Raw genomic sequence first — 19,042 nt, forward strand, 5'->3', positions numbered from 1 at the left:
GCCGGTACTGTGTGGGTGTACTGAGAGTTGCACAATATTATTCAGTCGCTAATATTTATCCAACAATGCAAGAGAAATAAACACAGTATTTCTTGGTGTGTACGTATGGTAAGGATCATGAGAGACTAAATCCCATATGTGAGAATGAATCAATGCAAGACTTAGGGCCAGATGTACCAAAGGATTTTACCCATTCTGTGTCTATGGGAAAAAGCTTTCGTACATATGGCCCTAAATTTCTTGTGAGTGAACAATTTTCATGCCTGCTGTTTGGATTTCCCGAGGTATCAGCTGGAGAAGTCATATCTCTAAAGTTGTGACTGGCATTAGTTACATGATCAACCACCGCCAGAGTCTATGGATTTGACACTGCCATTTAAAAACTGCACTGTACACCAAAGATGGATGGCCCCAGGCAATAGAAAGGTCATGGTATGCCATGAAATTAGATTTCCAAGTTCAAATCGCTCTCATCCCACACCTACATCTACTCTGTTGCATGGTTTCAGGTCAATATGAGGGGGCATTGCTAAACAATCGAACTTCTCCTGAAATTAGAGTTTTGTATTTTCCTTCTGAGTCTAGAAGAGAACTTTATACCTGTCCTTTGTTGTAAAAGGCCCTAAAGCAGCAACACCAGGCTATGTATTTCAATTTCAGTCATGATTCAATGAAGCGTCCTTCCACACTGCCATTAGTATGAACTGTTTAGTTAAAGATTAATGAATATTGGGTTTGCAGTGAATCCAAGAGTCAGACACAAAACGAGACACCTACCTTAACTTCCTCCTCCATCTCAGACATCTTCCTTTCCAGAGCTCTCTTCTCCTATTAAGGATAAAAAGAAAAAAGAACAGTTCAGTAATAATCTGCTGAACAGCTCATAAATCCTTTTCTCTTGCTCTAGAATTTCCTGATCTTCACCACGTACAACCATTTATGACTTATAACCTGTGATCCCTGCTCCATGACGAGTTAGCACGCAATGGTTATTTACTCATGAATTCAAGGTGTTTTGTTACATGATGACTTAGATTTGCGTTTACTCATAAAATGAATAGGAATTAAATGTATTAATGTTCTATCATTGAAGGCATTTAGCATTATTATTTCGAAGCCTGCATGTGTACAACATTTTACATTCTATTTTCACGTTCTTCGGCATCTTGCAATCAGTTTCAGAACTAAAAAATATACCTCATATGTTTTTTCTGTTAACAGATGTAAAAACCCCGAGTTTTAGTTGCTCAACAAGGAATTTCTGGATTTCCAGAGAAAACTTTGTTAGTCAACAAGGCACATGATCCGTGAACTCTGAAGAGTGGTTTGACAATGTGTGTGTAAACAAAAGTGAGATATTGGGGGATAAGAGGGTGTACATTTACGTCAGACTCCTGTTGGTTCTAATTAAGTATTGGGTATTTCCTATTTCTTTACATTGAAATGTTTTGCTTTTTCTAATGCTTTTCTAATATTCATCACAAGTGCCTTTCATATAGTGTGGCCTAAATTGGTGTTTAAAAATTAGAAAATAAATATACTGCTGTGGTTATCTGTGAGTTCTAAGAGCAATATGAGGATCCCATAAACCTACATTTACCCAGCTGAGTCTCTAGCAGTTCTGTGGTAGTTTACACTCATATAGGGGAGTTGCAATACATAATTTATCTATGACATAAGTAAAGTTGTGATGTATAAATATGTAGATTCTAGAACTTGTTCAAAGTGGACACTGCTGTGCTAACATGCGGTCGTGGGTCCCTTATCTGAATAAACTCAATCATAATATTTTAGTGGACTGCCATCCAAGAATTCATGATATGCTGACCAATTTAGGCAAGAGCAAATATTTTTCATCTATAGATGTAATTTCAGCATACCATCAAATTCCTTTGACTACAAAATCATAACCTTTGACAACATTTATAACCCCCATTTGGGACGTATATGTACAAGCGGATGCCATTTGGATTGGCATCTTTAGCAAGGGTCTTCCAAAGATTCATGGATGAAATGTTTTGTAATAAGTCTAGTATTCAAACTTTTCAAGATGATATTCTTATACATACAGAAGATATTGATCAGCATTATAAGCATTTGGATTTGGTGTTGGGAAAATTGGAGACATATGATATTGCAGTCAATAAATAAAAGTGTAATTTTGTAGTCAGCCAAGTCGATTCTCTAGGCCATAATGATTCACATGAAAGCATAAAACCTAAGATGTCTCTGATGAAGTCTATTAGTGATGCTCTGGGTCCAAGTGACAAGAATTCTCTCAGAGCATTCTTGGGATTAAGTGAATATTATGCTAGGTTTGTACAGGTGTACGCTTTAATCGTGCAGACATTAAGAGCTGTGTTGAAGAGTGGTCTGATAATATACAATAAGCATTTGACAAGGGTTTAATTATCAATACTTCTACAATTAAACCGTTTACGCAGGGTGTGAAAGGAATTATTACAGTTGAAGCAAATTCATTAGGTTTGGAAGCAGTGTTGAGTCAATTCGTAGATGGAAAAGAACACACCACTGCATTCGCCTCTAGGGCATTGAGTGAGGCAGAAAGAAAATACAGTATAATTGAAAGAGAAGCTTTAGCTTGTTCTTGGGTAGCTGAAAAGTTTAAAATATTTATCTGGGGAACAAGGTTTGATCTGTATACAGATCACAAGTCCTTGATATAAATGTAAGGAGACAGTTGTTCCAACACAGCTTCTTCTAGGTTGATTACGCTTTAGTCTAGATTGCAGGAATTACATTTTGATATAAAACATGTGGCAAGAATATCAGGGCTGATTGCCTTTCCCGACTGGCGGAGGATTAAATGTACAGTAAGATATGTGAAGATGAAGAATGTGTGATGACAGTGTCAGACACCATAGAACACTAACAATACAGAAGATGAGTGGATGAGAAATGAGAAAAATGACGAATGCCTTTGCATGGTGATGAATGCCTTTGCATGGTCAAGAGGTATGTTGTATATGGTTGGCCTGATGATAGAAGTGTGAGTTCTGAATTGAAGTTGTTTGCTCAAGTAGCATTAGAATTGTCTTTGGTGAACAAAATAGCTACAAGAGAAGACACATTTCTACCACTAGTGGGTGTACGTTCTAAAATAATTTCTCTTGCTCATGAGGGACATTTAGGAATTTTGGCAACAGTAAAGAAAATCAAGCAAAGTTATTGAGGGCCAGGAACAGATAATCAAGTTAGATTATACACTGATAAATGTTCTGAATGTTTGTGTTCGGACAAACACTGGAAGGTTAAACCGTCTCCATTATGTGTTGTTGAGTGGCCAAATGGATCCTGGTCTGTTCAATATTTTGAGCGGTGAGAGGAGATCTCATCGCTGCTATGGACTAATATTCAAAATGGCTTTATTATGCTTTTGTTACAATGAATGATAGAAGTTCTGTAGTCAAGTTTTTGGATTGATTGTTCCAGGTTGAAGGTCCAGCGAAAAAGTGGTAACGGATAATGGAATGCACTTTGTTACTGATGAAAAGGTGACATTTCTCAGGAAGCATGATATCAAGCATCTTAAAGTACCATTATATAGTCTTGCCGCTAATGGTCTCATAGAAAGAGCAAATTGAATGTTGAAAGAAGGGATACGAACTGCCACTGTTCATACTTTGGATGTAGCAGGTTATTTGCAGCAGAAGGTTTGGAGTTACAACATCGCACCACACAGTACCACTGGTGTTGTTCTGTTTGTTTTGCTTAGGGGTAGGAAACCAAAGTCGTAGGGAGCTGTATTTGCAAAGCATTTGTATTTTTTTTTAAAAAAGATTCATAATGCTAGTAAGAGACACTTTGATAAAGTGAAAGAGAAACGGAAGTGAAACCAGGAGAGGGGGATTTGGTTAAAACCCCACAAAAGTAATACACGGTCAATCTAAATACTCAAAACACAGAAAATTTGAGAGGGTTTCTAGATGTGCTGTGCTACTTGAAAGTAAGGGATTGTGGAATTAAAAAAACATTGTAAAACTAAATAATGAACAAGCAAATATCTTATTGAACAAATTACCAAGTCAGAAGCTGAAGAGTGATGATTTGAGTAATGGAGATTGGTATAATTATGGGGCACTGTCTGAAAATATAGCCGTAAGGTAGAAGATACTATGGACAGAGATTCTAACAACATGTTGAGATGTAGAAGTGTTAGAATTCCTCCTGTGAGAGTCAGACATTACATAACATATTGACATGAATTTGTTTTATTTTCTTTCATTTTAATTGCTTGTTAAGTCTCTTGGAGTTTTGTTGTGTGGGAAGTGAGATGGTGTTATATGGGTGTTCAACAGGAAAGTATCTATGGCATAAGAAAAGTTCTGATGTATAAATATGTAGATTCTAGAACTTGTTCATAGTGGACACTGCTAACGTGCAGTCGTGGGGTTCCTTATCTGAGTAAACACAGTTTTGGGCAAACTCATAGGAAGACTTCTGCCATTTATTTATGATGCATGCATCATACCCACTGGCCAATTCTTGTGAACTACACACAAGGGAGGCTTGGTGAGACGCCTATTCCTTTTCTCTGCTCTGTTCATTCACTGCATTCCAGGTCTATGGTAGCTCTAACTTGTGGCCAAACAATCTTTTTGTTTGCATCAAATCAAAATAGCCCAAACAAATGAAAGAGAAAATGCTCAAAATGTAAAGTAGAAATAAGACAAGATAGGAAGCTGCTTGGATACATCTGGGATGCTGAACTCTACCATCTAAAATTCAACTGATGCATTCAAGTTCCTCTACATACCTCACTGTGTCCGGGAGCTGCTCCTGCACAGAAGATGTGGTAAGGAGCAGATGAGAGCTCAGCTGCAGAAATTCCCACAGAGAAACACCCTCCCCCACCCTGTGGGTGGGCGCTGTCTGTCTGTGGATCTTGGAGCATTAAGCACAGACTAGGACACAGGGGTAGAGCCTGATAGACAGAGTAGGTACATCATGAGAGAGGCGACATGGCCAATGCATAACCTGAACGAAGGGGCCTTGGAGATCAGGAAGCTCCAGACATGGAGCTTGTCTGAGCTGAGATGATGGGCCAGGACAAGCAGAGGATTCGAATTCAGCTCTCATAACTAGTCATACTTGCAGAGCAAACAGATGAACAAAAGTCAAGGTACAACAATGAACTTGAAGCAGCTTGGTCTAAACCTTGTCCGACACCCAGTGAATTCTTTATATTGCATGCAGACTCAGACTTGCACCAGATACAAGCTTCCTTACGCAGCATTCTACTTCAGGCATCTATGAGCAAAATTAATCTGAATTATTTTCCCAGTACATCTCCAAACAGCAAAGTTAGATCATTGAATGTCATGTGTCTTTTGGGCCACTACGCTCATGCTCTCTAGGGAAGTGACAAGTGAGATTATGCCCACTCTACCTTAAGATTTCTGGAATTCATTCAGACAGTAGAGGATGGTCAGGACATGCCACTGGCCCAGACACTACAGACTGTGTGGTCTGGGCTATGGGTACAAGTGTTGTTAGAAAACAGCATGTTTGGATGCATGTCACCAGGTTTTCCAGGGCCATTCAAGCATCACTAACGGACATGCCTTTTTATGGGTCCAGGCTGTTTTGGCACGAAAGTCAATCCTTTAAAAAAGAAAAAAGAATGCCTTAACAATAACAAAGCTATGGCTTGTTCTCTTGGGCTACTTCCCCCTGCTTGTCAGACCCGCCAGTACAATTGGAATACTTAAAGGTGATTGTCTATTCTCAGAAACAGAACTCACAAGTTCAGCCTTTTCATGGCCCCTTGGACAGTGGTAAGACCACCAGCTGATGCAGCAGTCCACCTCCTCTTCAACTTGCCTCACCAGCGACAAACGCATTTGCAAGTACCACCTCAAGATGGGAGGGAAGTCAGGACACTGCCTTCCCAGCATGTTCAGTTTCTTAGGGCCAATTAGTCATTCAGATTGTTCTGCTTCTTGGTTACTCCTCCCACATTCTTCAAGTTCATGCCCGAACATCATCAGATCAATATCCTCTCTTGAGAAGTGCTGATGAGCCTAGCAAATGGAGCAATTGTGGCGGTGAAAGGGGATTGAATGCTACTGCTGTTAATTCTTGGTCCCCAGGCACGACAAGGGTCCGAGACCAATTTAGGCCTTGGGCTTCCGAACACCTTCCTCAAGAAAATTTTCATGATTTTAACACTGGCCCAGGGGCATGTTTACCTTTGATTCTGAGGAATGGATGGTGTCCTTGGATTTCCAAGACATGTATTTCCATATGACAATCCAGCAGTACCATAGGAAATATCTCCACTATACAATGGGGGCAGGGCATTTTCGATTACTGTCCTGTCTTTCAGCCCCTGGATGCTTATAAGAGTCATGTTGGTAGTTGAGTCCCATCTTCCTAGGTCAGGGACACAGGTATTCATGTACCCCAACTGTCTAATGAAGGCAGGATCCATTCAGTTACTCTCCTACCACCTAGAGGTGCTGGTGTTGTTGCTGTCCTCCATCATCAAAATAACATTTTTGGCCTGTGCAGATTTCTCTCGCTATAGGGGTCATTGGTATACAGTGACTTTGTTGTCCTTTACATCCCTACAATGGTTCAGGAACATCCTGGCTGTGATCCCAGTGTTTCAGATGAGACGTGTTCAAGCCTGGGCGATTCTGATGCTGTTTGGAATCCTGGCTTCATGCTTCCTGCTTGTACCTCACACCCCTTAGAATGTGTTGCCCCTTCAATGAAGCCTTTGCTTTTAATGGGCCAAGCACTGGGGTGTCTTTCGGACAACATCTACATATGGAATAAAGTGGCTAATGACCTTGAGTTATGGATGTTGAATGCCAATCTGATATGTGTCACTCAGTTTTTCTTACCCTATTGAGAGCTTATAGTGGTGATGGATTTGTCATCTCTGAGCTTGGAAGCTGATCTGGGGAAAATGGAGACCAGAGGTGGCATCTTTATTGTGGGGAACATGCTTGAGGCTTTGAAGAACATCAGAATCAAAGTGAAAGTGCTTACATTATCCTGAAGTACTGCCTTGGAGACAGAGGAACTGGAGGAGGAGGGACATTCCCAATACGTAGTTATACCTTGTGATAGTATAGTGTATCATGGGGCAGCCAAAACTGTTTCAGAATCTGCAATCTGAGTCAAGGCAATACCAGCACCAGTTCTGGAACAAAACGTGGAGCCACTGGCAAGGAGGTTGAGCTATGTCTATGTGCCGGAGGTGGGAATCTGTAGTCTAGAAAAGCCAGTCAACTTCACGGTATGACCCACCACAGGAAATCTGACAGAAGGTCCCAACAGGCACGCCAGAGGGACCCGTTGCCATTTTAAAGAGTTTAAACGTATCTTTTTTGATAGCTGCAATATGCAGCAGTTGACAATGGCCAGAGAAACTCAGAGCACATCGACTTGAGTACCAGATCTGCATCAAGTGCCTAAGCTGGAATCAGCTATTTTGAATGCTGCCTATGAGACCACTACCAGGAGCAAAAACGTTGGGGGCGGAAAGAGTCTCGCTTGGACTTTTTTTGTATCTTTTTAGACTTGCCTTTTGACTTTGTCTTGGACTTACCAGATGATGAGGTATCGGAACGACCCGACAACTTCGATTGTCACTGACCCGAGGCGCAAGACACCAATGTCGCACGGGTCCATGACTGAAATTTGCTTGAGATAAGCTTGCACGATTTACAGCCTGTTAGTTTTGTGGGGAGACTTTACAGCACAATGAAAAAAGTATTGGGGGGAAAAAAAAAACTCTATAAGGGAACTGAGAAAGGGTAACAACAGAGTTCTGGATCCATATGCTCCAAGGCGAATTCCTGCGCAAACTATCCATTTTCACAAACCTCCCAGGCTCCTATTTTGTGGGAAGGAGATTTTAACTGTGTTCACCTCACTACCCCAGACAGTGCAGTGCCCCCTTACCCGGGGAGGCAGGACCTTCAGGAACTAAGCAATTTAGACACTGGACATCCACAATCCAACTCGCCACCCAGAAGACACTGAATTCTCTTGTTGTGTAGCCATTTTACACTCTCATGCTCTGGGGCACCAGATACACACCAGACTAGATTCTCTCTTCGTAATGCTGAGTTCCGGCCACGGGTACAAAGTTCAGAATATCTGGGCTGGACGATTTCAGGACCCCAGCCCCCTTAGGATTACCTTTCCCTGGGGAAAGGATAGGGCACAGATACTGACTTGGCACTTGCAGACAGAGTCTCTCCTCAATGTGGTTTTCAAGGACACCACTGGGGCTCACTTGCTCCATCACTTTGAGGAAAATGAGAGATCTGCAGGGCATTGGATGGGATGCCATGAAGGTGGTTATGAGGGGACAATGCATTAAGACGTCCTGGGGGAATGGGCGTCTCTCCTTTGCAGCGTGATGGCGATGCCACTGAACTAGAGGCTGTGACTGCAGTCAAGGCTCGTGCACAATTGCGGGATCTGAGGGGTCAATACAGGGAATAATATTGATTGGAGGGTGACTCTGGCCAGACAGCATGCGGACGAGCTGGGCTGCTGGCTGGTGTGGCTTCTGCATCTGTGATACCCAGGACTGTCATTGGTGCACTTCGTGCTCCAACTGTGGAAATAGTGAACATCCAGGCAGACACATGCAAGGTTTTTGCCCAATATTATGAGACATTATACTCCCCTGCCCCCACCTCCACCAACACCCCCTCCACCCACCACTCCCTGATCCTTCCCCGGACTGCCTGCGGACCAATATTGCTGAAGCTGCTCTTCAACGGATTGAACCCTTAAAGGTACAGGAATTTGAGCAACCTATACAGATTGAGAAACTCCAGATGGCAATATGACAGATGACCTGCATTAAAGTTCTAGGAATAGAGGGGATCCCTGAGCAGTATTAATGCTATGTTCCAGTCGACCCTTGCACCAAAACTCTTAGCGATGTATCAAGAGACACCACAACAGGGATGGCTACCCAACTCCCTGGGTTAGGCCCTTATAGTGGTGTTGCCCAAATCTAGCAGGGACCCTCTGGAAGTAAGCTCCTACCGTCCCTTGTCAATGTTGAACATTGACTACAAAATCCTGAGCTAAGTGCTGGCTAATCGCTTGCTTGAGACGCTGGCCCACCCGGATCAGTGCAGATTAATTCCTTGCACAGCTACATCCTAAAACACATGTAGGCTATGCCACATCATGGGAGAGATGGCGGAGGACTGCTGATTTACCAACAGTGGTCTTACTGGACTTTGAAAAGGCTTTTGACACCCTTGGGTAGTCATATTTGCTGCTGGTCCTGGAGGCCTTTGGTATGGGGTCTGAGTTATTGGGGTGGGTCAGGCTCCTTTACACAGCTCCGCATGCCAGAGTGCGAACGGGACATCAAATATCTTGCCATTTTGAGATTTGAAGGGGAACCCAACAGGGATGTTCCCTCTCGCCTGTAGTTTTTGCACTGGCTACCGAGCTTTTAGCCACCCTGCTGTGAGTGATCGGCCCTGACTGGGGAGTGAAAGTGGGCCCCACTTGGCAAGTAGTCTCACTATACGCGGATGATGTCCTGGTGTACTGGTGAAACCCTAGACAGGAGATGCCTTTTTGACCTTTTGGGAGATATGACGAGTCTTCAAGTCAATTGGGGGAAGTCCTGTATTTTCCCATTGAAAAGGATGGAACAGGCTGACGTGGAGGAGCCGATGCCTGCCCACCTCGCATGGCAATTCAATACATTCAGATGCCTGGAGGTGAACGTTTATCACTCTGACAGAGATGCACTCAACTGGAACCATGGCAGGACCCGGACGTCGCTGCAACAATCCATAGGTTTCTGGGCTCACCCGCCCCTCTTCATCCATGGGCCGAGCATCCATTTTTGCAGCTGTGACAGTAATTCCCATCAGGGCCTTCTTTGGAGATCTACAGATACTCCTCCTGCATCTAGTCCGGGGTGGAGCGCGTAAGCAAGTGTCGGTTCGGACACTCCAGCTACCGCTAATGGAATGTGGCCTGGGAGTACTTGATCTTGGACTTTACTTTGCAGCCGGCCAGCTGCAATGGCCCATGCGCTGGATGGTGGGGGATGCTGGGGGCGAGGGTAGATCAGAGAACTGGATGGGCTAGGGCTCTTGGAGTGGCTGCTAACGCCGGATGACCCATCCTAAGGGATGAGCAGGCTGGCATGTATGGCAAAGCTGTGTTGGAACAGATAAATGCAACCGTAATGTGGTGTACCACTCTACTCTCTGCAGTTACTGCTCTGAAGCATGCCTTGGATTAGTGCTCTGCTGGGGCTCATAGCCCAGTAACCTGGAAGGAAGTTAGGGTGGCCTGCTTAGGAGACCTGTACAGCAGTGGTTCCCAACCTTTTGACTTCTGTGGACCCTCACTTTATGATTACTGGAACTCAGGGACACCCACTGAGTCATCACTTGAATGCAGAGGCACCTCCACCGAGTCAGTACTGGAAGCAGAGGCCCCAGTCTAAACACCGTTGATGCAAAACAATATTAAAAAAATACAGAAACAAGCATTCATCAAAGACATACACAAATGATTGCATTTTATTAAATTTGCAAAAAATTAAAATAAATAAGTTAATGTTAATAGTAAGGTTGGAGCTTTTCTAAATCCAATTGAAGACAGGCATCATCCATACTACATACTGTTTGAGGCACCTGCACTGCTCCCATGAATCAATCTGAGGAGATACGAATTGAAATTTTAGCCTCCAATTTCATATTCCCTGACATTTACAGTATGTTTTAAAATGTTCCATTGTACATTTAGCCACTTTATTTATATACACATTATTAATATGTTAATATTATTTAATTTTCTAAGCAGTCACGGACCTCTGGATGAGGTTTTGCAGCAGATTCGGAACCACTGCTGTACAGCGATGGGGACCTGCGTTCCTTTCAGGCTGGGTCAATTCCTGGCTTACAATGCTCATACTAAAATATAAAAAACACCTGGGTTGTGGGACAAGTGGCCCCACCCTCCACTATGGGTTTTAGTGCATATTGACTCACGGACAATGTCATAAAATTATAACGGTGTTATGCGTTGCACTACAGGCTACCGATGCAAACCGCGCTGCTCTACAAGACCTGCAGGAAGCATGTCTAGGGGTGGCTTTGACTATTAAACAATGGAAGATGGCACTTGAATATGTGTTCTGACTTCACTATAGCAGCGCAGAAGAAAAGGAGGAGCTTCAAACCCAGTTAAAAGGACACTTACAGAAAGTTAAGTAAGGTGCATAATGTTCCCCCTTTGACACCCAAAGAGTGGTGACAGACAGAAAATTCTGACACATATTCATCTGAATGATTGGATGGATGACAGAAGGTAAAAGCAATCAAATAAACAACATTGTGGAAGACAAGATATAAGAAGAGCAGAAAGCTGGGACTGGGCTGCCTCAACCAGTGGCGACTGTGGGTCTTTGAGAGGCTGACCCTTAGAATCTAGATACAATACTGATATAATATTCAAGGGCTGGAGATAAAAAACAAAGGTGAATTGAAGGGTGCAATCCTTTGAAGAATGTGCAACAACAAGGAGCTCCCCCTCTGGCACTCCCAAGGGGCGAGAAAGGGATTCCGATCACAACAGGGAGAAGTTCTCCCAGATTGGTATTTATGAATGTTTGGAGCGATTCACTAAGTCACAATCTGCTTGTTAGAACAAGGAACTACATAAGGAGTTAGGGGAATCTAGGGCTCTGATCTGGTCCCGAAAAAGCGTCATGACCATAAATTGGTTAAACATATAGACTGCAGTAGGTGCTTGAGTAATAGAACCTCACTGCATCACCTTTTGTTTTTAATCTTGCCACACGGACCCAGATTAAACTTCAAACCTAGAGTACCCATAGACAATTATATTTCCCAAGGTATCTCTCAATTTACTTAGTGTGGCCTCAAGGGACAAAGTCAGAAGCACAGTTTGTATTGAGGAAAACTCTATGATGAAGTATGCACCTGTATTAATCTCAGTTTAAGAGTTCTTTTATCCAAATCAAAAACATTTCTTTAGGTGGATTTAGTAAGCTCCTAGTGAGATAAACAGTACGTTGACTTTCTCTTTCATTATTATGTAAATATTGGAAAGATGACAGCCATGTAAAAACACTTCTCTACTCTCTTTTGACTTAGCCTGCCACACTGATACAACCAGTTGTACAGGCAATGAAAAACAGAGCCCCATAATAGGTGGGCTGAGGAACACGTACTTGAAATGGCTGAACAATTACTTGACATTGCTATGGATGTAACAGCCTGATATGTTACTGCTACACCTTTGAAGGCCTATGGCTCCAGTACACTGAACAATGGAACGGTGGTGAAAGGGATAATGTTATAGACATTACCTCTCAACTGACTTGATATGTGGTGTAGAGATGATAAAGCAAGGTTAGGTAAAAGAAAGATTGTGACTCTTTTGCTTTATAAAGACAGGGCAGTGGCAGTGCAGGGTGTTAAACTTCAAAGCTAGAGTACCCATGGGAAAGAACTCTGGAATACCAGGGGTAATTTTACATATGGATTTTGGGTTTGGGTTACAGGCACATCTTGCATTGGGGAGGTGAGGAAGACTAGTTCCAAAGCAAGGAGGAGTAGGGAGGGAAAAACTGGAGTGGGAAAGGATGTACATTTTTGTGCAAGCAGCAATGCTTCTATGTGACAAATCACATTAAGGGTAATACCATAAGAAACGGTTTTGATTGTTAGATGGTGAATAACAAAACTACACAAAAATGTATACCATAGAATATTAACGGACAGGCCAATAAGATGAAGACATGAACTGTATTTCACATGCTGCAAAGACTGGTTCATATTTTGTACTGCAACTTTTGACCGGTACTGAAGGTCAAGCATTGACCAGAGCAAAATACAAACCATTGGTACATGCAGGATTTTCATTAAGCTCCAGAGGGGTAGCAATATTGGTTAGGAGGACACCACCATTTGAGACATGGACGGCTTCATAGGGGTGCATAGCTGCAAAAGTCGGGCAACTGGGATGGTGAATTTATAGTGATAGCATTTGTTTATATGCTCCAACTTGTCCCTGTCTCCCTCATCCCACCCCCAACCAACTGCAAAGGACAACTATGGATAGCCTAAGTAGTATGAAGATTCAATTTCTAGTTTAGTCGTGTTACTTGGTGGAGATCTCAACCTAGTAATGCAGGAGGGTCTGGATTGCTATCCTACAGTCTGCTCAGAAATTACATGAAAACTCTGTATGGCTGGATGTTAAAGGAACCTCATGGAATAGAAAGTTTATGTTTAGGTTCAAAGACACTTTACACTTGCCCACATGAGTTTTTCATCACTTGCCGGTAATCCCAATATTCAAATCCCCGAACTGTCAGAAAAGTAAGGGGTGAAGTCTGGATGCATGGGAGTTATGAAATCCCAAGAAGATCCCTTGCTTATCCAAAACCACAGAAAAATTACTTACAACAGAATTTCAGGTCAGTAGATTTACACACAGCAATATAGGATGCATAAAAGACGGTGACTAAGGGACAGACCATAACAAAGATATCAGGCAAGAGAGGTTAATTTCATCATCTAGAAGACAATAAAATCAACAACCTGCCCCAATATAATGAGATTCCTGAGAGCTAAAATGTGAAGTATATGGAACACTGGTCTAGAACAATGCTAAGAAACTTTATGTAAAAAGGCGTCACTGTGAGGTTGGAATAGCTTGAGTAAACCTCTAGCCATACTTAACAAAAGACATGAGCGAGTAACATGGATCCATAGGCTCTAAAGGAGAAATAGTGACAGGGAAAAAGAAAAATGATGGATGTCTGGGTCAACCAATTCAGAGACTTGTATAGATCTAGATTGCCCTTTGATAATCACCAGGACACTTACCAGTATTTGCAAGCTTTACAAAACCAAAATCAATAAATCATAAGAGGGACGTAGAAGAATGTGAAATAGACCACAGTGTGACCAGACTAAGTCTTGCAGTCACTGCCAAGCAACAATGGGGCCTAGAAATCGAGCAAATTGCTATGGCAGTATTCCAACCAAACAGTGGAAAGAACTACCGGCTCAGTTCCTCCACTGCATTTTGAGTAAAGTAAAGAGCCACATCATAAAAATGTTCATAGAAGCCAAGGTGGTACAAGGTTTGCTACAGGGCTTATGTACTGCCACCGCAGCACTGATAAGGTAACCGAGGAGGTCACTGGGTGAATGCATATCTTACAGAACAATTACTTTAACACTGAGACCTAGTACTGGCAAACATGTTGTCCAACTGGCAATATGACTAATGGGGCATACTGGCTCACTTCAGCCATTTGGGCCTTATGCCTCTGAGGTGACAAACACAATTTTAGGAGACTGAATAATTGTTTGGAATACATATGCACAGTAGCCGAACCAACAATGATTCTATCACTGCATGTGGAAAAGGCATGTGATTTGGCTGAATGGCAATTTTTACTTGCAGTCCGAAAAAAGATGTGTGTTTGGTGCTGGACATGTAACTTAGATTAAATAGATTTACAATGCACCAAGGGTGAAGGTTAACAGAATATGTTGCCAGCCTTAACATAGGAGAGGTGCATCCACAGGGAGGCCTGCTGTTCCCCCCTCTTTTCTTCAGAAAGGATGCCTTAATTAGAGGTTTGAATAAGGACACCACCTGGGGCTCTACAATGTATACCCTGATGACGATGAAGATGGTTCAGATACTTTAGTATGTACATTACAGGGAGTAGGGAGGACAATTTCAGACACAATTTACAAGAACCTTTAAAAATATTTGGACTTTTCAAGCTGTTGGAAGCTCCTGCTATTCTTACTGGGAACAGCAGCATTATATAAAATGATGAGTATCCTAGGATTCTTAAATTTATTACAAAAAAATCAATTTTATGACTGGACATGGGGCTCTGAATATTGCCTGGGGCCAAGATTATTAGTGCCAAAACTTTACCCACGGGTCCATGATGTAGCGATTGTTCGCCCGGATTTGGCCAAATGCAGTTGGCAATAATTAACTGAGTATTCAGCCTTCAGGAAGAGCCTGCCTTAAGACCAGCCCAACAAACCCGGGGAAATAGGTTGTCATCCAATATATCCTTGCGGGGCTGTGTAGCCCTAAACACACTTGCAAAGATTGCACAGGTCACATACAATAGGAAGGGAGACATTTGCAACACAACGGATAAAACCATTTGGACAACTAGGCCTACAACATGATATGGACAGTTGCTGGACCTTCAGATATATATGAATGAATCTGGAATATGATATGGACAGATCCTAGGTCTTTAGATGCTTGCAACTGAAGCACACCATTAGGAGTTACAGTACCAAAATGCAGGTCTGCTATGGCTTCTGTCCCATGCAGAGTATGGCATAGATGAATCCTCTGCAGAGGAAGGCAGTAACTCCCTGAAACCACAGATACAATAAAAACGAAATGATAAAAAGGTCTATGACCACTGCAATACTATGACTGGGAGGAGACAAAATGAGACATCAAACTGGAGGCTGTAGGAGCAGGCGTTTGGATAGTACAGCTCAAACTAGTACATTGAGTATATCTCTCCCCACACTAAACAAAAACAATTTGAGAAGACAGATTCACAATATAGTTTAAAAGGTTACAATTTGGCACATGCATACAATGACATGTTGGGAATGCTCATTTATTCAATGATGATGGTTCAGGGTGAAGAAGTGCCTATAGGGGGGTAATAGACTTTCAACTAGCTAGATGTCAAAATTATATTTCTGGGCATCTAGAGGCACAATTCACCACCAAAACAGAAAATATCTATATGTGACACTGGATTGATGTTGACCAAAATAGATAGTGCTAGACCGTGGAGAACTAAGATGCTATCAATGTTCCAAGACAGGTTTACCAACCTGGACTAGTGCATGGCGGTAGAAAGTGAAATATGTAGGAGCAGTGGATGGCAACCAAAGGGCCTGCTGTTAAAAAAAAAAAAAAATAGAGCGTCTAATGATGGATATGATAATGTCACTGTTGTGATAAAGTGATCCACTGACAGCAGAAAAATAAGGTTTTAATTAAATTTACTATTACATACTCTTGTTTTTTTAGTGGATGAGTGTGATCCACATAGATAGTCTGAGTAAGATTATATTGATATTTGCATGCCACACCGAGCCAAGGTGACAGTTATTTGTATGGTGATATACTTAACTGGTGTCAATGTTTTATTTTCTGAAATTGAAAATAATAAAAATGGCTTTAAATAAATGAAAAAAATAGTAATGAGGGACACACCCGTTTCTCCATCTCCAGCATTGATGATCTGTCCGAAGAGCGCTCCTGCTTCTGCAAAGAAAGGACAATTTAATGTGATATAATATGAAACTTTCCTAGCATAAATGCAACGCATTGTACATGGCAGAAGAAAAAGACAGAAATTTGAGCCTAATACGCTGTAGTCACCTGAGCTACTTTCTCCAGCTTTGTCTTGATGTCAACCAATTCCAGCTGTGCTTCTCTCAGCTTTGACTTGAGGTTTTCATTCTCTGACAAGGCATTCTCATAGAGCTGAACAGACAAAGAAACAATGAATATTATGAAAATATAATAATGCACGAGCAGTGCCAAATACATGTTCCTTTATTTGCCTAGAGTGTTAACATCTCACTAGTTCTGGTCTGTTTGACAAGAACTTATTTATGAGCCTTTTTATTACACAATAGAGTCTAAATTCTAGAAAAACATTTAAGAGTATTCTAGGGTTCAATGGCAGTTACATAACTGAAAAAGTTACTGAAGATGACACATGAATACCTTTCTTTGAAATGTAAAATCTGTCAATAAGACTCGCGCTGCAGCTCTCTACATTACGAGACACCTGAGGCAACACTTTTGGCTTGTGGACAAAGTTTCCCACTCGGTTTTCTTGGTGATCTAGCACAGGGCAGAAGCACACTCCATGAAAGAAGTATTCTGAAGGGTTAATTCAACCAGACCACTGGTACAGATGTAACATTTCAAGTATGGAAAGTTTTAACTTGTGACTCCAGGAATCTGCAAACCACCATGTCATTCGGCACCTCAAGAGATCAAGCTCTTTTAAAAGTACAGGATTTAGATATAGTCCTCACTAACAATTTGTGTAATTTATAAAGAAGTAAAGACCCTAAGGTAAGCAGCCTCTTTGTGAGAACTGCCAGAAGCATTCATCTTAAACACCAAGTCCCAAAAAAGGGGTCAGGAGAAGGGTAAAAAGTACATCTTTAAGCCTCTCCATTAACAAACTAAGCAGGCTTAGTCATGCCTGCCTCAGCTCACCTCGTTCTTGAAACCGTCTACCCCAGACAGCAAATGAGAACCACAACAAGACGCTGTTGGAGCCCATTATTTAGGAATACCTGAGCCACAATGCTCTGCTCTTGCTGTTTACTTTAAATAAGATACCAAATCTCTAGTGACACAGCAGACAGTATTGTGTTCTTCCAGGCTTCCAGATTCCTCTCACATAGTACCAGTGGACAGGTTCCTACAAAGCAAGTCAACCATAGCTTCGAGGTTCCAAAAGATGTGAAACTAACAACTCCCTGCATCCACCTGGTTCAATTTACTAGGCTTCAGATGCACTCCGTGCAGCTCCATTTGAGAGAGCATTTTAACTACTTGCTACACAGTCAGTTCAAGCAATTAAGCTTAAAATCAAGGGCTCATGCTCCAAACCTCTGCTATGCAACAACTTCTGCCTGCATCTTGTGGTTATGAGTGACTGTTCTGAGCTTCAATTGAAGTTGGCTAAGAAGATAAAGAAAACATAATGACCTAAGAGCAATCTTTTTAGCCCCTGGGTGCAACTCTCATTATGCAGTGCTGAGGCTCTGCACTGGACGCACACCTTGTAATTGTATTTATATAGTGCTTACTACCCCTGACGAGGCATCAAATCACTTTTTGGCACGTAGTACTCAACTCCAGAACCCAAAAGGATTAGTGGTGGATTAGTATTTGGAAATAGGAGTATAGTATTAGTATGAGGAATGAGTTAATTTGAGTGGTGAACAAGTGATTCTGTTAGTTGGATTGAATAGAATAATGGAGGGATAAAAGAGGGAAGAATCCAGAAAGTGATAATTGGGAGATCATAGTAATAAGATGAGGTTAAGGATGAGTAACGGAGAGATACACAAGGGAGAGTTTAGTGGGGTTGTTTGGGAGATTATACTAGTAAACTGAGGTTTGGGGTGAGCCAGGCGGGATAGAGGAAGAAAGAGTCTAGGAATGGTTATTTTAGAGTTCATAGTAGTAGAATGGGGTTTGAGATGAGTCAGAGTTGAGATAGAGGATGGATTAATAGAGGTATAGGGTGAGGAACAGTGGTGCGTTTGAGACAGTGATTTTTTTTTTGGACCTTTTTTACTCTTGTACCGTAGGACTAAAGTAATAAATATATATATGTACATGATCATATAGAAAGGGAATATATGAAGAAGGAATAACATATATTGAGATTTAAAGTGTTATGGTATAAACACAGACTTTCAAGTGTTGCAGTATGTGAAGTTAATTTGTGTGCTTTTTATAAGATTTTTATCTTTTTCCCAATATTTCAATGGTGAAATGCTTGTAGATAAATAGTTAAGATAGTATTTACCTATTGTGATAGATAAATAAAACAGTCTTATAAGCATCTAATTAAACAACTTATATAGAAACTATGCAATGACCTATGAACATGTTAAGCGTACAATAATAAACAGGTATTTATATATATTTAACCGTAAGTAATATGTACATTTTATAAGCAGGCCTAAAGAGTATGTATACATACACACACACACACACACATATATATATATATAACATCAAATTATAAATGTTTACATACACAGGGATTTGCAGTACATTGCTGTTTGAGTATAGTGGTTCAGAAGGAAAGAGACAACTTTTAAGTAGTCTTCTGAAGATAAGATGGTTATCTGAGGATCTTATATTTGGGGGTAATGAGTTCTATAGTTTGGCCTCTTGAACAGAGAAAGATGTACCAGCTATT

At 41.5% G+C, this 19,042-nt stretch overlaps 1 protein-coding gene across 4 annotated transcripts in view; it reads right to left on the reverse strand.

The window, feature by feature from the left end:
• PPP1R12B (protein phosphatase 1 regulatory subunit 12B) overlaps nt 1–19,042 on the reverse strand; it is a 786,992-nt gene that overhangs the window by 43,846 nt on the left and 724,104 nt on the right. For all 4 annotated transcript variants that reach the window (XM_069238924.1, XM_069238923.1, XM_069238925.1 and 1 more), the window contains 3 exons: nt 16,462–16,566; nt 16,294–16,344; nt 778–828 (listed from right to left, as the gene is read on the reverse strand). In XM_069238924.1, coding sequence (XP_069095025.1) covers nt 778–828; nt 16,294–16,344; nt 16,462–16,566 — 207 coding nt within the window. The remainder of the gene's footprint in view (nt 1–777; nt 829–16,293; nt 16,345–16,461; nt 16,567–19,042) is intronic.

Source organism: Pleurodeles waltl, chromosome 6 (assembly GCF_031143425.1).
Source record: "Pleurodeles waltl isolate 20211129_DDA chromosome 6, aPleWal1.hap1.20221129, whole genome shotgun sequence".
NCBI classification, from domain to species: domain Eukaryota; kingdom Metazoa; phylum Chordata; class Amphibia; order Caudata; family Salamandridae; genus Pleurodeles; species Pleurodeles waltl.